At 47.0% G+C, this 21,057-nt stretch overlaps 2 protein-coding genes across 3 annotated transcripts in view; both read left to right on the top strand.

Annotated features, from left to right (window-relative positions):
- The window catches only part of ENTPD3 (ectonucleoside triphosphate diphosphohydrolase 3), a 37,386-nt gene extending 28,043 nt beyond the window's left edge, over positions 1-9,343 (top strand). For both annotated transcript variants that reach the window (XM_066351482.1, XM_066351483.1), the window contains exons 7-11: positions 739-972; positions 4,412-4,684; positions 4,871-4,981; positions 5,313-5,450; positions 8,033-9,343. In XM_066351482.1, the coding sequence (XP_066207579.1) occupies positions 739-972; positions 4,412-4,684; positions 4,871-4,981; positions 5,313-5,450; positions 8,033-8,269 (993 nt within the window). In that variant the 3' untranslated portion in view covers positions 8,270-9,343. The remainder of the gene's footprint in view (positions 1-738; positions 973-4,411; positions 4,685-4,870; positions 4,982-5,312; positions 5,451-8,032) is intronic.
- A 5,217-nt stretch (positions 9,344-14,560) lies between these two features.
- On the top strand, positions 14,561-19,181 carry RPL14 (ribosomal protein L14). Its single transcript, XM_066352010.1, has 6 exons — positions 14,561-14,626; positions 15,141-15,242; positions 16,098-16,192; positions 17,959-18,058; positions 18,568-18,621; positions 18,809-19,181. The coding sequence occupies exons 1-6, from the start codon at positions 14,624-14,626 to the stop codon at positions 19,124-19,126; spliced, it is 672 nt and encodes a 223-aa protein (XP_066208107.1). The 5' UTR covers positions 14,561-14,623; the 3' UTR covers positions 19,127-19,181.
- The last annotated feature ends 1,876 nt before the right edge of the window (positions 19,182-21,057 follow it).

Raw genomic sequence — 21,057 nt, 5'->3', positions numbered from 1 at the left:
AGACCTCAGATCCTAAACGGGACCAAATGCACGGGGGAGATGGAATAAAATCATCGCTTTACTAGCTCATAAAATATTGGAGGAGGGAGAGATGAAAACCTAACACCGGAGAATGACCCTTCTACGATGTTCCACAGGCATCTGGAACTTGCAGAGCATTCAGGCGTCTGCTTCCCCGGTCTCTGTACCTCTAGGTCCCCTCACACTCCATTCCCACGCTATTGGTGCACAGGAAAGCCGACTCCAAGAGGCAGTCACCATGTTATGGAGGGCATAAACTGAAGGACACCCATACCATATTTAGCCCAAGACTTATTCTCTTCCCCTTCAAATATATAAAATTTTTCATTAATTGCTAACAGTATTTTGGAAATTTCACATAAAAACTCACAGTTGCAGCTTCTCCTGACCACACCCTGCAAACACTGGAAGTGCTGGTCATGGTGGACGCACATTCCTGCATGGCAACAAAATGTAGCACATGCACTCTCCGTTTGCCACAGTCCCCACCATTCCCTATTGTCTACACCTAACTTAACTCGCTGATTTATGTTGCCTGTGCAGCCCCTGTAAGCATTTGCATTCACTGCCCCTGACATAAAGGAGACTGGTGGTCCTGATTGTTTCCCATCTGTCATAGTTGTTAGCAGTAAGGGATGGGTCTTGGGTGGAGAACCCTGGGCCAACAGAAATGGCGCCTTTGGCCTTTTATCTTGCTTCCTTTTTACCACTGCGCAGAAGGACCTGTGGCATATGTGGGTGCATCCGAATGGAGTGGAGACCACAGGGGCCCTGGATTTAGGCGGTGCCTCCACCCAAATATCCTTCGCGGTGGGAGAGAAGGTGGAGCTTAACACCAGCGACATCATGAAGGTGTCCCTGTATGGCTACGTGTACACACTCTACACACGCAGCTTCCAGTGCTATGGCCGAAACGAAGCTGAGAAGAGGTTTCTGGCAATTCTCCTTCAGGTACCCGAGCGGGGCGGGGAGGGGGGTGTCCTTGGGGGGGTTGCAGCTGAGGCGAGTCTGACAGAACAGGCCCCTTGCCTTCTGGGGTCTGTCCTTTCCACTCCAGGGTGGAAGGTGGGTGAAAACAACGGCATTTTCCAATTTACCTGCTGGGTTCCAAGCGCGCCCGCTCTCTCTCTGTTGTGTTGACCACTTCCAGTGTGTTCGAGTCAGAATTCCGAGGAAATTCCAGAGCTCCAGATGTTTTATAGATGATTCAAGTCCTGGGGCCCCTTTATGGACACAAACTGTTTTTAAACCACTAGCTAAATAAACGTGGGAATGCTGAGGCTCCCCTGTGTGCAGACGAAATAGTAACAGTGGCCACAGGAGAATGCGTGCTGGTGGGGAGGGCAGAGCTCCCACCGGCCTATATTAGGCAGGCTGGACGCCCTCTAGATGGGGGGACTTTAGGGCCCTCTGCATTCCATCACGGGGGTCAGCACCTCACACGGTAACTATTCCAAGGCCCCAGGGCTCCTTCAGACTTCGGCTGTGAGGTCGTCACTGCTACAGACTCGGTGTTTGCAGGAGTGTCCGCGAGCACAGTGCCATGGAGGGCACACCAGGCCCAAACTCCAGCACTCAGGCGGACGACATCGGTCTCAGCCAGGGCTGAGAAGGGGAGTTACAGGGAAGGGGTCTTCACCACCCAGAGGGACCTGAGGCCAACCAGAGGCCACAGATCCTGGCTTGTGAGAGAACCCAGGGCAGGAGACAGGGCTGGGGCAGCCTGTGAACATGGTGGACCCAGCATCATTAGGGGAACCGCTACCCCTCCACTCATCCAGGGTAACTGGGGAGGGAAACAGCGGTCCCTCTGCACTTTCCTGCAGCAAAATTGGGCCGGTTCACCAGAGTGTCACCAGCAGGACTCACCTCTTCAGACCCCTGTATTCACCGAGCACTCACGCAGGGCGGGTTGTGAGAATTCTCCCTCCAGTGCTGGTCCACTCCCACAGTTCCCTTCCCGCCTCACAGGACAGGCTGGGGCCCCAGGACACGAGCATGTGACCTGTATTGTCGAGGGAAGGCCGCAGGACACATGGATGTGACATGTATTGTTGAGGGAGGCCTCAGGACACGTGCATGTGACATGTATTGTTGAGGGGAGGCCTCAGGACACATGGATGTGACATGTATTGTTGAGGGAGGCCTCAGGACACATGGATGTGACATGTATTGTCGAGGGGAGGTTGCAGGACACGTGCATGTGGCTTGTGTAATCGGGGGGCTGTGTGCCACCTGGAAGGACCAAGTGCAAGAACCCTGCAGGCAGCCTTCGGCCACTCGTCATAGCTCAGGAGACTCGGTGCCCACCCTGGACTCACTGCCCCTCCCCCAGCCAAACCAGATCCCACAGGGGTCCCTCTACTCTCCATACCACCACCTCTCCCCCCTGTCTCATTAAAGTAGCCCCCCAACACAAGAGAAAAGCTTGGGAGAATCCCTTTTCTCCATCCCCTTTTCCTTGGGGCAATGTTAATGCTCCATCCTGCAGCTCCGTCCAGGCAGGGGGAGGACAGTGGCGGGGGTGGGGGCTGCTCAGAACTTCGGAAAGAAGAAGGGGCAGGTGAAATCTTCCTTCTCCCAGGGTGCGTGCGGGGGGGGGGGGGTCAGAGACTCTAACCTTTGGAATTCAGCCAGCCCGAGTAATTCTCCACCTGTCTGAGCTCTTGTTTGGGTTCGAAAACACGAGTCTGAAGGTGTGAACCCGGGAGTGGGGGCAGAGGTGTGCGTGAGACCCCAGCCTCTCTGTGTGGCAGTCGGCTCACAGGGAGGGGCCATCTCTACGATTTACCTGGGGACCGCTGGATGCCTGAGAGGGTGGCTCTGCCCTCTGAGCCTTCTGACACAGGTGAGGGAGGGGATTCGAGTATGCTGGGAATTACCCACGAGTGCGTGCCCGGACCCGCCCGAGCAACACTTTCGTGTGCCAAATACATGCTGGCAAGCCCAACTCGGAAGGTTCACACAGATTAATGCGTCCCGGTCACTGGCTGAATCAGTTCCACTTGTCTGGGTCTCTTTCCCTCTTCTGTAAAGTAAGGGTCTGCACAGGGTAGGGACACTGACACCTGGATATATACTTGGAAAATTATCCTCTTATTAACAAGTCTCCAGCCACCCCAGGGCTCGAGTCTCACGCTGATAGCATGTGAGACATTAGGGACGTGAATTCCCTTTCTTTCTTTTCTTTCTTTCCTTTCTTTCCTTTCTTTCCTTTTCTTTCTTTCTTTCTTTCTTTCTTTCTTTCTTTCTTTCTTTCTTTCTTTCTCTTTCTTTCTTTCTTTCTTTCTTTCTTTCTTTCTTTCTTTCATTCTTTCTTTCTTTCTTTTGCAGTTAGATTTTTTTTCTCCTGTTTGTAAAATAAGATGTGTTCAGTGTTTCACTTCATTGAAGATTTTACTGTCAGGGAAACAAGATGCTCTGGTGGCTTGGAAATGAACAGTTCAAGTCCCGTTCCTATGAGAGGAGAGTTCATAAATAGAACCAAATGCATTTAGGGGAAAGGGAACATGTTTCCACCACTAAAGAAAAGATTTGCTAGTCGTCTGGAAAAAAGGGAAGTCAGCTTCCTACCGCAATCTTTCTACCAAATTTCGAATGGATCAAAGATTTGTACGTCACAAAGATGTTATCGCCACCTTTGTTCGTAATGGCAGAATGATTGGAAACCACCGAAATTCTCATCTGGAGAGAATTTCTTAAATAAACTATAGTTGATTTATTTGTACAGTGAAGTTCTAGGCAGCTGCTAAAAAGAGGCTGCTCTTTTTGTACAATAAATCAAAAGATATCAAGGATGGGTTTTTAAGTAAGAAAAGCAAGGAGCAGGGCAGGGTGAAGAATCCTACCATTTATAGTTTTTAAGAAAGAGAGAGGGAGAAAAAAATATATATATTTGCATGTGCACACAGGAAGTACAGACAATACCTCTGGTCGAGGACACACAAACTGGCACCAGTCTAGGGCTCACTTCCACGATGAGTGGAAGTGGGTGGGATGGAGAGTTAATTGTCATAATATATTTATTTGTCGCTTTTGGATTATTTTATGAGGTGGGTAGATCATACTCCATTCAAAACAGTCAATTAAACTAAACCTATCTTGTTTTCTCTTCAAAATGGAGTTCATAAAACCAGCTTCACAGGGCCGTCGTAAGGGCTGGCCCAGGTAATGTGAGTGAGAGGACGACTGTCCCCCCAACCGCCACTTGAGTTATCTAGACAACCTGGGTGCTGCCCACGAGCACCCACGAACACGCAGCGGCATCCCCTGCCCCCCTCCCCGTTTCCCTCTTGGGATTAGAGAGAAGCGACAATGAGAATGTGCAAAAGGGCAGCAGTTGGTCCTCCACAGAAGTGGGATTCCTAACGGCTCGCCCTTGTACCTACAGAACGCGACCACCAAAGCCGACGTCACCAACCCCTGCTACCCACGGAATTATACTGCCACCTTCACGGGGGGCCACATATTTGACAGCCTGTGCACAGAGGACCTGAGGCCTGAAAGTTACGACCCCGATGAAGCCATCGCTTTCGTAGGAACCGGGGACCCCTCACTGTGTCGGGTGCAGGTGGCATCGCTGTTTGCCCTCAGGACTTGCCGCGATGGAGACGTCGGCTGCTTTGACGGGGTGCATCAGCCGCACGGGAAAGGACCTTTCGTGGTCAGAGCAAACGCCGCGGACAGATTCTTTTCCCTCCCCGCTGACTTTCTCTCTCTCCTTTCCGTTTCTCTTCCGCTGACCTGCTTCCCACACTTCCTTCTTCCCTGCCCCGAACCCTCCGTCGCCCCCACCCCCACCCCCGGCCCGGTTCCGAGAACCCATTCCCTCCTGTTCTGCTTCTTACAGGCTTTCGCAGGGTTCTTCTACACCGCCAGCGCCTTAAACCTTTCCGGCAGCTTTTCCCTGAACGCCTTCCACGCCAGCACCTGGCATTTCTGCTCCCAGGACTGGAGTCAGGTCAGTATGGAAAGGGAATGGGTCAACATCAGCACAAAACAGCACGTTCCCTTTGCGCATGCGCGTGCGTGTGTGTTCCAGACCTCGCCTGTAGGCCGTTCTGCTTTGAACCCCATAAAACCGGGGGCATCGGGGTTCAGGTTCTAACCTTAGCATGTGTGTGGCACGTGATAAGCACTCTATAAACTTAGAGGTCGTTCTTATATGGTGTTGTATGGGGGAGGGGGGTATGTTCAATATTACGTAATTGCGTTATTTTATAGGAATTTTATTATGACATTCTGGGTGATTTGATTCCTTAAAATGTGTTTTTATACCACGCCCTCCTCAGCTCCCGCTGCTGCTGCCCCGGTTCGACGAGGTGTACGCCCGCTCCTACTGCTTCTCGGCCCACTACATCTACCACTTGCTCGTGAGTGGGTACAATTTCACCGAGGACACCTGGCCCCAGATCCATTTTCAAAAAGAAGTAAGTCAGAGCACGGATCTGTTCCTCCCGTTCCTTTCCAAAGAGAGGTCCGCGTGTCCGTGCGTGAAGGCTGAGACTGGGAGCGCTGGTGAGCTTCCCGGAAGGGGTGACGGAGAATTCAGGGGCGGTGGGATGTTCCCCGCAGACCCTTCCCCGCGAGTCAAGGGCTGGCAGCTGAGGACACGTAGGCTCCGGGTTCCGCGAGGGCAGGACTCGGGTTGTCATCCTCGTACAACAGGGGCGAGAACCGAGAAGACGCTCCTCAGTCAGTGTGTGTGGTGAGGATAAATAGAAATACTAAAGATTTGAGAGTTTTCATCCTAAAAAGGAAGCTTCAACGGTAACAATTAAAAAAGAGAGAGAGAGGAGAGAGAGGCTAGTAACTAATTGCTCTTCATTTACACAGCGGCAGAGTAAAAAGACAGGCGTTAGAGCCTGCGGGATGAAAAAAAAGAATTTTCTCTTGGAACCAGCCTGAGGCTCTGTCGTGACTGTCAAGTGTCCAGAATGGGCCCACGCTGGAGTCACAGCTGTCCCCAGGGGCCTGTCTGGGGACAGGGCCTGGGACCTGGCCTTCAGGCCGATGCAGCCTTGTTCATCAGTTCATCCAGCGCTGTGTTCCCTGGTTCTGGGAGGGTTTCCTGGTTTCAGGAACCGCTGCTATAAATAGCCCCTGAAGGAGAGCTGGAGTCAGTCTGTTCAATATTAGCTTTGGCTATAATTAGATTAAACCAGTCGACATCTGACATTAGGCCGTGACTCGCTACTTTTACATAAATAAAATCGAATCATCTATTAAAAATAAGGATGTCTGGAACCATTAAGGACTGTTGGTGGCATGGCCTCTCTGGGTTTTGCTTTATGATCTGATTACCAGGAAGGTACATTATGAACCGGGAGAATGGCTTTCCATCAAATACCAGCTTGGATGCATCCAGAACTCTGGGTTTCAGGTCCTTTCCTTTATTTATACAGAATTTTATATTCAGCCAAATTAGGATTCAAATGTGAGGGCATAAAAAGCCTTCAGAAGATTTGCCACATACAGACTTCACATCAAAACTGCTTTGGAAAGAGGTAATAAAATAAAAACAAATAAATTCAGGAGATGTTATAAAAACATATGCAGTACAACTAAATGATGTTGTGGCTTAGAATATATATTAAAGAAAAAGAAAGAAAGAAAACTAAAACCAAAAAAAGAGAACCATTCACCCATATACCAGAACATCCCAGAATTCAAGTATAGCTAATAATATCCAATGTAATGGGGCTAGGGTAGGGGATACAAGAATATAAGAGGGACCTAAAATACTCGTCTTTTAAAGGGAACACACACACAATTTTTCAAACAAGAAAGGAAAAAATAAATATAGGAAAATAGCACTAATTGAAAATTTAAAACTTAAGATGTTACAAGTCCAAATATATCAATAATCAAAATAATCATAAATGGACTAAACTTACCGATTAAAAGACAGACATTGTCAGACTGTATTTTTAAAAATCAAGTTCATGTGGTTTATAAGTGAAGCACTTTAAAGAAACATTTAAGCTTTCTACATAAAGACATGAAAAGACTGAAATTTAAAAAAAAATTTTTTTTTAACTGTCAAGCAAACATCACCCAAAAGAAAACTGGTGTTGCTATTTAATATCTGAAGAAATAGTGTTTAAGATAAAAGCATCATTCAAGATAGAGAAGGTGCCCTGGCCAGCTGGCTCAGCGGTAGAGCGTCGGCCTGGCGTGCGGGGGACCCGGGTTCGATTCCCGGCCAGGGCACATAGGAGAGGCGCCCATTTGCTTCTCCACCCCCCCCCCTCCTTCCTCTCTGTCTCTCTCTTCCCCTCCCGCAGCCAAGGCTCCATTGGAGCAAAGATGGCCCGGGCGCTGGGGATGGCTCCTTGGCCTCTGCCCCAGGTGCTAAGAGTGGCTCTGGTCGCGGCAGAGCGTCGCCCCCTGGTGGGCAGAGCGTCGCCCCTGGTGGGCGTACTGGGTGGATCCCGGTCGGGCGCATGCGGGAGTCTGTCTGTCTCTCCGGTTTCCAGCATCAGAAAAATACAAAAAAGAAAAAAAAGAAAAAAAGAGAAAATTACAATATGATGATTAAAAGTTCAATTCATTATAAAGATTGCAAATTTGAAATATATAACCATCTACTAAAACAACCTAAAAATGTGTAAACAAAAGCTAACACAGCCAGTTTCTTAGAAACTGCTCATTGGTTTAGTAAACACTCATTATCCTTTCTTTAGCCGCAGACACTGCTGTACCTCGGCAACAGGAAATACTTCACCGTTATTAACTGGGCCCTCTTCACACTTGGCTGTGACAAGGTTGTGAGCATGAATGAGTTCTGACTTTTCTCTGCAGCCATGGAGGTAGGGCCTTCGAGCCTTTGGGATCCCAGTGAGCTGGATTCTAGCCCAGTCTCTGCAGTCTCTAAACTTGGGCCAGTCCTTCGACCTCCTTTCCTGTGGGTGTTTCATGCTGGTGACTGTGGTGTGCCCCAGGTATGTAACGTGATGATGCCCACCTCGACCCCTGCCCTGAGAACTGAGCCACCTCCTCTTCCTCACAGGTGGGAAACAGCAGCATCGCCTGGTCCCTTGGCTACATGCTCAGCCTGACCAACCAGATCCCAGCCGAAGTCCCCCTGATCCGCCTGCCCATGAAGCCGCCGACCTTCATGAGCACCCTCGCCTTCTTCACAGGAGTGGCCTTGCTGTGCCTGGCCTTTCTGGCGTACCAGTATGTGTCGTCCAGGAACCAGAGGCGCACCCAGCACGCCTTGGACCACACGGTGGATTCCGAGTGAGCCTTGCGCAGCTGCCCCTGGAGGCTGGGGGCTGCCGGGGTGGCACCAGACACGCAAGTGAAATGCCCGTCTGCGAGAAACACGGCTGAAGTCGGAGGTTGTGTGCCTCTCGGATACTGACTTATGCCAGAGCACCTCTGGGGGAGTCAGCCCCTCTACCGTCCTATGCACACCGCTCCTCCACCCACTTGCTGACCTCCTGGGGAACAGAGGAGAGACAGGCCATCAAGGTCGGGCTCTTTATTCCAGTGCCGTGGAGGAAGAGGACGCTGAGAGTAGGACAGTTTAATGTTGGAGAGTTGACCTCAGGACCCATTTTGCATTGTCCTCCCTCAGAAGTGGCAGATTCTCCCTGCCAAGTGAGAAGCTGCCACACGCCCACAAAGCATTTGACCCAATCAGATATCTCATTTTATGGCTTCCTCCTGTTGGTCCTTACCTGAAACTCCTTTAACAATCCCATAAACACCGAGCTCCCTCACATTGGTGGAATATAGTGTTTGGGGGAGAAGACTCCTTTACGCCCAAGGACAGTGGCCACGGCCAGCTTCTGCCGGGCAGGCGGCATCTGAAGGACCAAGATGCACAGCACGTCTCCCAGAAAACTGCTCGCTGTTCCCAAAGTGGGATTCCCGGTCGGGGTCACGGTCATTAGATTGCAGCCGGTGTGTGCATCACTCTCCCCACCTCCTCGTCACATTGCTCTTGTCGTCCTATAAAACATTTCCTCCTAGTGAGGGTTCCAGATCTTTTCACCTTCGCTAGGCTTTTGTTCTGGGCTGTCTTGCCCTTGTTAGCACAGTGTGGACATTATGTCCACCACCCCCACAGATACACTTGATGCTCTCACAAGACATCCTGTTTTATGATTTGCATACCAGTTAGGTGGCAGACCTCGTTGCATAGTAGCCATCGTCCTTGACTTTGGGGAAAGAAAAGGAAGCTGTAGGGACCATTGAACTCCAAAGTGGGATGGACGGAACTCCAGCACATTCATTGGCTGCAAACTAAAGCTCAACATTATTTCAGATTGTAGTTTGGTAGTTCAATACGGAATAAAGGACTCTTATTTTACTTTGACTTGCAGTGTGTGTGTCTGTTACCTTGTGTATGCTACTCTTTTTCCTAAGCTTCCAAGGGGGGTATTTATGAGAAGTTTTAAAAATTAAGACCATTTTTTTTAAAACTTTTTTAGTGAGTTAAGAAAAGTATGCATTCAGAGAGTTCAAAGGACTTTACTGTGATAAACCTTTGGCTCCTTGAAATAATTGCATTGAACACTTTTTTACCTTATTTACAGTTAAAGCTTCTGTGAGGCCGCTGCTTGCTGTTCAGATCTTGAGTGCCACCCAGAGTCAGCTGCTCCCATCCCAAAGTGCAGCCTGGCTCACGTAGTTCTCTCTGCCTAGGCTGTGGGTCATCCTCACACCCATCCAAATAATGTATGCTTCTCAAGGCCCAATTCTAGCTCTACTTCTTCCACAAAGCTTTCATTACACACACACACACACACACACACACACACACACACACACACACACCACTATAGTCTATCTCCTGGACCACCTTTTTAAAAAAACTATATATCATAATTCATATCATTTATCTTTCTGTATGCATATGATGTATTTCTGAAATAGAAGGATACTTAAGAGCAAAGCCTGCCATTTATAGACCCTGGCCGGTTTGCTCAGTGGATAGAGCATTGGCTGGAGTGCAGATGTCCCAGGTTCGATTCCTGGTCACGGCACACATGAGAAGCAACCATCTGCTTCTCTTCGTTCTCTCTTCCCTTTCTCTTCCCTCTTCCCTCTCTGCAGCCAGGGGCTCAATTGGTTCGAGTTTCAGCCTGGGGAGCTGAGGATATCTCAGTTGATTCGAGCATCTGTCTCGGACAGGGTTGCTGGGTGGATCTAAGTCCGGGCACGTGCCAGAGCCTATCTCACTATCTCCCCTCCTCTCACTTAAAAAAAAAAAAGCCTGCAATTTATCACTTGTTTATTCAACAGACATCTAAGAAACACCTACTGTGGGCCTAACACTTTGCCAGGTGTGATCTTAGATTTGCATAAGTGCTGTGAATGTATCATATACTCAATATATTTCTTGAGTGATTCTGTGATACCGTTTCCATAAATGACAGGGGTGGGCAGTAAATTAGATATCAGATAAGAATAGCATCAACAAAGAAAAATAAAAAAGGAATAGCATCCAAATCACCAAAAGTTTCCAAGCAAAGAAAGGACATGTCTGTGCAGGAGAGAGGGCCAAGGCTTCATGAAGGCAGGTTGTAGTCAGTATTTCTAGCCCATTTGGGAATTTGGAATAAGCTAATGGAGTATTTTGTGTTTTCCAAAGTATATCTAAGAATCTTAATAGATAAACAATCACAAAATCTGTATGCCAAAGGAACATATTTAGTACCACCGGGGTAGGCAGAAGTCTGAGGTGGTCCCTGTGACCTTCACCCTCTAGTATCACTCCCAAGATTTCATTGTTGCATGACATAAGGATTTGCAGATGTAATTACAATCAGTTGACTTTAAAATAGAGATTGTTCAGGTAGGGCTAATGTCATCAGATGAGATCTTTAAAGGCAGAGAGTATTTTCTCCAGAAAAGGCAGTCCTACGCACAGCTCAGGAAGGATCTGACTGTTGCTAGGTTGAAGATGGAGAAGGCCAGGTAGAAATGGCTGGAGAGCATTTCCTAGGAACTAACAACAGCAACCCCTGGTGGATGGCCAGAAAGAAACAGGGACCTCAGTCCAACTGCAAGGAGCAGGGTTCAGCCAGCACCCCGACTGATCTCGGAAGCGGGTCTCCCCGGAACCTGCAGAGGAGAGCTCAGCCCAGTTACCACCTTGATTTCAGCCTTGTGGTGAAGCTGCAATAAATGTGAAAAAGTGCTCGATCTCGTTACATAGGTCAGGGCAACACGAATTAAAAGTACAATGAAATGATACAATAAAACCAATATTCCTATTGGTTTTGCAAAACGTAGGAAGTCTGATCATGTAATTTAACGTAACCACTCTGGGTAACTGTGGTATTGTCTAAAAAGTTGAAGGTATGCATACCTAGTGACCCAGAAATTCCAGTCCAGGGTATATATACCTTAAAGAATATGTGTTCTATAGTATATATTAGTCTGTATACCAAGATGCACACCTGAGAATATTCTTACTAGCAACCAACATGCCCATCCCATAAAATGAAAGAATAAATAGTAATATATATGTACTAGAAAGTACCATACAATATGAAAACAAAAGAACTACAAATATAGGTCGAATATGGATGAATCTTCCAAACACAGGGTAAAAAGCAAGTCACTATATATATGGTATAATTCCATTTATATAAAGTTCAAAGACAAGCAAAACCAAACACACAAGATAAACTCTAAAGAAAGCAAGAAAGTTATTACTCTTGAATTTGGAAGAAAATAGAGGTTGTATTTGGCAAAAGATAAACAGTTGTCTTAGTCTCTTAGGGCTGCCATAAGAAAATACCAGAGAAAGGATGGTTTAAACAACAGAAATCTAATTTCTCACAGTTCTAGAAGCTGAGAAGAACAAGGTCAAGGTGCCAGCCAGTTCAATTCCTAGTGAGAGCCCTCTTTCTGGCTTGTAGACAGCGGCTTTCTGACTGAGTCCTCACATGGCCTTGCCCCTGTGCTGGTGCAGAAAGAGAGAGTGAGCTTTCTGGTGTCTCTTTTTATGAGGGTACTAACCCTGTCGTGGCCAGTGGGCACTACCTCATGACCTCATCTAATCCTAATGACCTCCTAAAAGCCGCACATCCAAATACCAGCACCTTGGAGGTTAGGACTTTTAACATAAGAACATTGGGGGCACACAAACATTGAGTCCATAGTAATAGGACTTACGAAGCGGTAGTGGTATTCTATAACTAGATAGTAGTTACAAGTGTTCCCTTTCTTCAACCATTTATACACTTTCTGTATGTCCTATATGACATTTGAAAAATAAAATTATAGATGTCGGTCAACTCAAGAATTGGTTCTTTGCTACCTCTCTGGTCTTCATAAAGTCTTTCAATCTCTATGAACCTTGATTTCCTCATGCATAAAATGGGGGGGGGGGAGGCGGAATATCGACCTCATGGGATAGTCAAGAAAAGAGAAATTTAGCGCTTAGACAATGTCTGACACAGAGTATAGCGAATGAATAAAAATTTTCAAAAGTATTTCTTTTATCCATTTACTCATTCATTCATTCATTCATTCACTAATCATACATTTGCTGAAAGTCTAACTGGGCTGAGTTCAGACTGAGGCTGGAAGAGACAGGACACAGATTTCTTTCCTCTTGAAACAACTGAGACAGGGAGGCCCTCTGCTGGAGCCATGGAGAAAATCTTTCCAGGCTGGGCCCATTTTCCCTCTCCCTAGTTAAAGATGCTGAAAAAAAAATTAGTTCAAAAATGTTTTTATTACTATAAAATAATAAGACAGTTGGAAATCTGAACATTTGATGATGTCAAGGATTGCTGTTAATTTTTGTTTAGGGGATATAATGGTCTTGTGAATTTTTTTCCTCAAGAATCCTTACCTTTTAGAGACTTGCTAAACTAGACTGCTCACAAAAGTTAGGGGATATTTTATCGCTTCATATTCATTTTGAAATACCCCCTAATTTTTTTAAGCAGTGTATTTCCAGATGAAATGATATACCTGGTATAGCAGTCAGTGTTTAATCAAAGAAATAGAACCAGTAGGAGAGATATGCTAAGAGATTGTTTTTGCAAGAAATTCCTTATGTGATTGGAGAGGCTGGACAGGCAGGTCTGAAATCCACAGGGCAGGCTGTCCCTAAGGGCAGGCTGGACCTCTATGCCCTTATTACTGCTACTGTCCACAGGTGGAATTTCTTCTTTCTCGGGGAAGCCTTGGTTGGCTCTGCTCATAAGGTCTTTCAACTGATTTCATCAGGCTCACGATTACCTAGGATAATTTCCCTTACTTAAAAACAACTGATTATAGACTTTAATCACATCTATAAAATACCTTCACAGCAACACCTAGGCCAACAATTAACTAAAGATTGTAACCTAGCCATATCGACACATAAAATTGACCATCACATGTGTGAATTGATTCAAAATGACATGGAAAAAAGGATATGGAGGGGACAGGACTAGCCCTTCCCCCGGTGACTGGATGAGCCAGTTGGGTGCTTGGTCTGGTTGTTTGGTTTCTGATGTCAGTAACTACTAATGATCATCTTGCTCATTTCTGGACAAGCCCGCAACTTCACAAGGTAGACAGATCTTACTTAGAGTTACCTTGCCATTATCATAGAATTTCAAAGAAATCTGAAAACAGCCTGAGGCTACTTGGGAAGGGGTGTCCAGATGCTTCCTCAAGATCATGCTGTTGTTCTCCATAGAGAGTGAAGAGCACATTCTAGGAAGAGGGAGCCCAACTGCATGAAAAGTCCTGGGACCTGTAGCTATAGGGGGGTGGGGGTGAGATTATTGTGCAGGGCTTTGAATGCCAGGCTAGTGAGTTTGGACTTCATCCTGTAGAAGAGAAGATTAAAATGAACATTTGGAGGACTTTAAATAGGGCGACTTAATCAGATGAACTTTAGAAAAATAATTCTGTAAGTGGAGAATTAAAAAATGTTTGCCAAAGTGTGTTCTATAAATCCCTGGAGAGCTTGTTTTTAAATGCAGATTCTTGCCCTTCCTTAGACCTGCCCAAAGCAAGGGTAACCATGTTCATTATTTCTAACACCCACAGATTAGTTTGCCTGTGAAATCACACAGCATATACTTTGTGTCTGACTTATTTCGGTGATGTGTGAATACACCTGTTTCATGGAAATTACTTGTATTAGTTTTGCAACTTTTCTGTAAGTCTGAATTACTTTAAAATGAAATGTTAACAAAATCACTGGAATCACTTAGGGAGGCAAAAATAAGTTTAGTACTAAGCCATGGGCAAAAACACTTAGACAAGAATCGGCAGAGCAGTGATCAGTGGAGGGAAAGATGAAAAACTGTTAAAAAAGTAAAATGGAATATCGACAGCATTACACTGGAGTCATAGCATCTGTGCTCTTCTTCACCCTAAACTATTAAGAGATGTCACTGCCGCAACTCCAACGCCGGATCACGGAAGGCAATCTCGTCGCCAGCGTTAGCTAAATACCATCCCTTTTCACGCCAGCACCTCCATGTTTTGCCAGTGCGCATGCGCGCGAGTACGTACGGACGCCCCAATCCCAACCAATCGTCGGCGCTCCGTTTAGTACAGGGGCGGGGCGGCCTTCTACACATGCGCACAATCGAGCGGGCCTTCTTCCTTCTCGCTGAGCGCCGCCAACATGGTGAGTGTCACTGTTGTGGGCTCCGGGTCTGGTGGCCATGCAGCGCCGCTACCGCCTGGGCTGGGGCGCGGAATGGTGCCTCGCGGGCCTTACGTAGTGCGTGGTGAGGGTCCCCAGGAGGGTGGAGCACGGAGTTTGGGAGCTTCCTGGGCGCACGGTCAGTGAGCGCGTGGAGGGCCGGGCGGCCCGGCGCGCCTGGGCCCCGCGTGCGCGCCACCGCCACCGCCGCCAGAGCTGGAGGGTCGGAGCTGCCGGTGCCTGGCCTCCCGGGCCCCGCTGGGATGCAGCTGGCGGGCGGGGGCATGGAGGCCGCCTTGGAGGCTGGGGAGACCCAGCCTTGGCCGCCGCCCCCGCCTCTGCGGCTTCGTCCAGGTCGCCCAGACTCTTGGGCGTGTTTCCCTGAACGCTTTCTTTCGGTGGACTGAGCTACGTCGCCTTTAGGCTGCAAACCGTATAGAGAATCGAGAACTTCTAATTCGTTTCGCTGTTCACTCCTCCTCCCCGCCCGTTTTAGGTGTTCAGGCGTTTCGTGGAGGTTGGCCGGGTGGCCTACGTCTCCTTCGGTCCACACGCCGGGAAGCTGGTCGCGATTGTAGATGTTATCGATCAGAACAGGGTAAGTGTAAGGGAAGTGTCCCAACTTAACGTGTAGCTAGCTGGTGACGGCCCCCGTGGCCCCTGAGGACTGTGGGTGATGGCTTTGCTTTACCTGGGAGGAAAACAGCTAGTGGACAGTAGGGGTTCAGACACAGATTTGAGCTGGTCAATATCGCTGGTTGGAGAATTAACTCCCTGCTTAAACTAGCCAGAGCTTTCTTTCTCTTATGGTTAAAGCATTGGTGAGGTTTAAATGAGTTAATGTTTATAAAGCGAGTTTAGAACAAAGCCACGCACAAAGAAAGCCCATGTTTGCTATTGTCAGTATTTGAGAACACAAACTAAGGGATTGACCAAAGAAGGAATGAACATTAAGTTGGGAATGGAAGGAATGAAGGCTTAAATTTGTCAAGTGTATTATGTGTGGCTGGGTTATACACTGTACCACTACTAATAGCTAGTCTTTTTAAAAAGCACTTAAGCCTGACCAGGCAGTGGCACAGTGGATAGAGCATAGGACTGGGATGCAGTGGACTCAGGATTAAAACCCGGGGTCGCCAGCTTCAGCCCAAGGTTGCTGGCTTCAGGAAGGGGTCACTCAGTCTGCTTTAGCGTGCTCACACACACCCCCACCCCGTCAAGGCACATATGAGAAAGTAATCAATGAACAACTGAGATGCTGCAATGAAGAATTGATGCTTCTCATCTTTCTCCCTTCCTGTCTGTCCCTATCTCTGTCTCTGTCACACACACACACACACACACACACAGCACTTAAATGGGGATTTGGTTCTGAAAGGACATGTACACACTGTTCCATTTTGAATGCTGTCAGGTTTTGCACTGGGGTCTTGATCTTATTTATGTGTTCTAGGCCTTGGTTGATGGACCTTGCACTCAAGTAAGGAGACAGGCTATGCCCTTCAAGTGTATGCAGCTCACTGACTTCATCCTCAAGTTCCCACACAGGTAACTATCCACCAGCCACATTCTCCCAGTTTATACTGGGAAAAGTTTTAGTTTAAAAAGTGTTTTTGTTATTTCACTGGCGTTCCCTTGAGAATGTAGTAAATAATGTTGAAGAGTGTGAGCAGTTCAGAAGAGGAATTTACAGTGTAGTAGGCAGGCATTTCCTTTTTTAAGGTTGTTGTGAGCTGGTAGTTCTCTGGCTTGCCTTTGTCCTGATTCACTATCTTTTTTATTTCTATTTATTTTATTTTTATTTATTTTTATTTTTATTTTTTGTATTTTTCTGAAGCTGAAAATGGGGAGAGACAGACAGACTCCCGCATGCGCCCGACCGGGATCCACCTGGCACGCCCACCAGGGGGCGATACTCTGCCCATCCTGGGCGTCACTATGTTGCAACCAGAGCCACTCTAGCGCCTGAGGCAGAGGCCACAGAGCCATCCCCAGTGCCCGGGCCATCTTTGCTCTAGTGGAGCCTCTCTGCGGGAGGGGAAGAGAGAGACGGAGAGGAAGGAGAGGGGGAGGGGTGGAGAAGCAGATGGGCGCCTCTCCTGTGTGCCCTGGCCGGGAATCGAACCCGGGACTTCTGCACACCAGGCCGACGCTCTACCACTGAGCCAACCGGCCAGGGCCTATTTTTATTTATTTTTAATTTTCTTTTGTACCTCTTTCAGGATTTACACAGTAAAGACCTTAAGCAATTCTGGTGTCCTGTTTATATTTTAGTCACTTTTAGCTTCGAAACAAAAATACTAACTCTTGGCCCTGGCTGGTTTGCTCAGTGGATTGAGCGTCGGCCCACCATATGGACATCCCGGGTTTGATCCGCGGTCAAGGCACACGTGAGAAGCGACCATCTGCTTCTCTTCCCTCTTCTCTCTTCCCCTTCCATAGCCAGTGGCTTGGGGTTGATTCGGGCATCAGCCCCAGACAGGTTGCCAGGTGGATCCCGGCTGGGGTGCATGCGGGAGTCTGTCTCTCTCTCCCCACCTCTCACTTAAAACAAAAAATACTCTTCTATTTTCCAGTACTCTGGTTGTCCTTAGTTGAGCATTTTGTTTGTGTCAGTATAAGTGTCTTTAGCATACACTGTCTGTGAGAGCTGTTAGAGTGGTTCTGTTCTTAGGTACTTAAAAGGAATGGCGACATTCAGTGATTCTCTCTTGACATGTGGTCTGTGGAAGTTAAAACACTACTGTGTTGCTGTGCAGTCATCTACAGTGACGGCTGTGGTGGGACACATGCTGCAATTACTAGTTTATTTCCTAAGCATACTGGATTTTAATACTCAATATTTTGGGGGAAATTTTTTAAATGATTATAATTGGATTCTGTGGTATTTGACCACAAATCTTGAAACATTTTTGTACAAAATAAAAATATTAGGGATTAACTATACCACATTCTTTACAAAAGGAAGTTGCTTTCTACACGCCCACTACTCTGGAGTGATATTCTAGATATGATAAGAGGTCATTTTTAAGTCCTGACCATGGGCTGGTTACTTTTTTTGAATTGTGTGTTTGAGATTATAAAACATCCTGGTTCAGAGAACAGCATTTAAATTAGTAAAAGACGTGGTGTGCCAAGTGGCATGTGTTGGAGCTAGAGGTACAACACATGGGAAGGGCACTTTTGGTATCATTTTGCTTTTGCTTTTTAACTTGGGGGGTATTGGTTTTGCTTTTTCAGAGGACACAAAGCTGTCCTTGCATCTGTGTGGATTCACAGCTGATTTCTTGATCTCTGGTCTTGGTTCTTTTTAGTGCTCGCCAGAAGTATGTTCGACAAGCCTGGCAGAAGGCAGATATCAATACAAAATGGGCAACCACGAGATGGGCCAAGAAGATTGAAGCCAGAGAAAAGGTAGTGACTTATACAGTCATTTGACTTCTTCTATTTTCGAGGGTTGGAAGGTGATATGAGAGGTTTTGTTTTTGTTTTTTTTTTTTTTTTTTTTTTTTTTTTTTTTCATTTTTCTGAAGCTGGAAACAGGGAGAGACAGTCAGACAGACTCCCGCATGCGCCCGACCGGGATCCACCCGGCACGCCCACCATGGGGCGACGCTCTGCCCACCAGGGGGCGATGCTCTGCCCATCCGGGGCGTCGCCATATTGCGACCAGAGCCACTCTAGCGCCTGGGGCAGAGGCCAAGGAGCCATCCCCAGCGCCCGGGCCATCTTTGCTCCAATGGAGCCTCTGCTGCGGGAGGGGAAGAGAGAGACAGAGAGGAAAGCGCGGCGGAGGGGTGGAGAAGCAAATGGGCGCTTCTCCTGTGTGCCCTGGCCGGGAATCGAACCCGGGTCCTCCGCACGCTAGGCCGACGCTCTACCGCTGAGCCAACCGGCCAGGGCTTGTTTTTGTTTTTTAACAGAAAGCCAAGATGACAGATTTTGATCGTTACAAAGTCATGAAGGCAAAGAAAATGGTAAGTTTTTAAATTATTACAGGATTGTTATCTTTTAAGCCAAACTTGTTTGGTAATACTGTTTGCCCAAGCCTAGTAGATGAAAGTTATTTTCATAAGGGTTGTGTCTTATACATTGTGTGTGTGGGTGTGTATGACAAAATAGTTTACTATATGCATATATGATAAATACATTGAAATTTTTCAGAGGAACCGAATAATCAAGCTTGAAGTTAAGAAGCTTCAAAAGGCAGCTCTCCTGAAAGCTTCACCCAAAAAAGCGGCTGCTGCTAAAGGTGCAGCTGCTGCTAAAGGTGCAGCTACAGCAGTTGTGCCTGCTGCAAAGGGTCCGGCAAAAAAGGTGACTGCTGCAGACAAGAAGGCTCCAGCCCAGAAGGCCCCTGCCCAGAAGGCTCCTGCCCAGAAAGCTGCCGGCCAGAAGGCAGCGCCTCCGAAAGCTCAGAAGGGTCCGAAAGCTCCAGCCCAGAAAGCACCTGCTCCCAAGGCATCTGGCAAGAAAGCATGAGAACATAAGAGGCTGTTATAAAAGTAATAAAGGTTCTTTTTGACATGCTGGCAAATATGCTTGATTGTGGATTAAACTGTCGTTGGGGCAGGATTATGAAGCTGATGGATAGGATTGTTGGTGTCGTCATTAGAAAATCAGCTCCTCTGTCTTACTCTGCCCAGTTTCAGATGCATAGTATAAAGCCAGCCCACCGAGTTACACAGAAAATGTAAGTTTGCCCTTATAAACTATTTCTTACAGCATTTGTGTTAGTAAAGGTGGGTTGTCCCTGACCCCCCGCCCCCCGTCCCCCACCAGCTAGTTCAATTCTAACTCTTGGCTACCAAGAGTTAGCATCCGACCCCACAGGTTTAGGGGTCTGCCGCCGTTTCAGATGCCAATCAAAAGACCACGTCTTCTGTGTTTCTCACTGACTGGCGGTAAATGGGACTACCTCCTGAGTTTCGATCGTTTACTAAAACAGCTCACTGTTACCAGTTTATTACAAAGGATAAAGCTCAGGAACAACCAAATGGAAGAAAAATATAGGCCAAGGTGTGAGTGAGCGGGCAGGAGGCTTGCAGGCGCTCTCCAGCTTACCTCCCTCGGCCCTCCGGGTGTTCGCCAACCTAGAAGGTCTCTGAAGGCCACCCTTCTAGGGTGTGTGGAGGCTCATGTAAGCACGACTAATCAAATCACTGGCTCTTGGAGATTAGCTCAATCTCTAGCTCACTGAGGTGGGGGTAATAAAAATTCAAGCTGCTTATTACAATTACATGGTTACTCTTGAGCTGAGGCTGTTCTAGGAATCAGCATACAAAAAGACACCCAAAATTTCAAGTGTTCTATAGCTCTCGTATCAGGAACTGGTAGTGACCAAATAGGTATAATATTACACCTTTTATCTATACTGCTCACAAAAATAAGGGGATATTTTATCACTTCATATTCATTTTGAAATTACTCCCTAATTTTTGTGAGCAGTAGATATCTATAATAGTTCTAGGTTGAAGTGATTTTCTAGAACTGAAGGACATCATCTAGTGCCCAGGCAGGTGGATACACTGGTCTCTAGCTCTACTATCTATAATGCTTGGCTAGCAGGAAGCACTGTTGCCAAGAGTATTTTATCTGGATTGGAGAAAGTTACAGGAGAAACAGGAAACATGATATTCACAGGAATACAGTTACACGCTGCAAAATAATATTTTGGTCAGTAACAGACTGCATATATGACTGGTCCCCTAAGATTATAATGAAGCTGAAAAATACCTATTTCCTTGTGATTTCATAGCTGTCCCAGCACTATAGCTTAAGGCATGTTTGGTGATGCGGGTATAAACAAATTGCTGCCAGGTGCAAGTGTAGCATGTGTGATAATGTACAGTATAATACTTGAAAAGCTACTGTTTCTATCCACTGTTTATCATTTTACAGTGTACTCTTTCTACTTACAAAATTGTTTGCTCTAAAACTTTGCTGTTAAGTGGGCAGCAGCCTCATACATCTTGTGTTTACCACTTCTTTTGATTGCATCATTTCCTCATGCTTGATTTAACCTCCTGTTTTTTGAATAGTGTAGCCTAAGTGTAGTGTCCATAAAGTGTGCACAGTAGTGTTACAGTGATGTCCTAGGCCTTTACCCTACCACTCATCCAAAGCAATTTCCAGTCCTGCCAGCTCCATCCATGGAAAGTGCTCGGCAAGTGCACATTCTTCATCTCTTATACCGTATTTTTACTGGATCTTTTCTGTTTAGATCTTTTTTTTTTTTTTTTTTTTTTTTTTTTTGTATTTTTCTGAAACTGGAAACGGGGAGAGACAGTCAGACAGACTCCCGCATGCGCCCGACCAGGATCCACCTGGCACGCCCACCACGGACAACGCTCTGCCCACCAGGGGGCGATGCTCTGCCCCTCCGGGGTGTCGCTCTGCCGCAACCAGAGCCA

This window comes from Saccopteryx leptura, chromosome 10 (assembly GCF_036850995.1).
Source record: "Saccopteryx leptura isolate mSacLep1 chromosome 10, mSacLep1_pri_phased_curated, whole genome shotgun sequence".
Lineage (NCBI taxonomy): Eukaryota > Metazoa > Chordata > Mammalia > Chiroptera > Emballonuridae > Saccopteryx > Saccopteryx leptura.
This window is presented reverse-complemented; position numbering and strand designations above follow the sequence as displayed.

What these genes read in the sequence shown, in the direction of transcription:
- RPL14 (XM_066352010.1), top strand. An exon ending in ATGTTATCGATCAGAACAGG is followed by an intron (nt 15,243 to 16,097) that starts GTAAGTGTAAGG and finishes TATGTGTTCTAG; the next exon opens with GCCTTGGTTGATGGACCTTG. An exon ending in AGATTGAAGCCAGAGAAAAG is followed by an intron (nt 18,059 to 18,567) that starts GTAGTGACTTAT and finishes GTTTTTTAACAG; the next exon opens with AAAGCCAAGATGACAGATTT.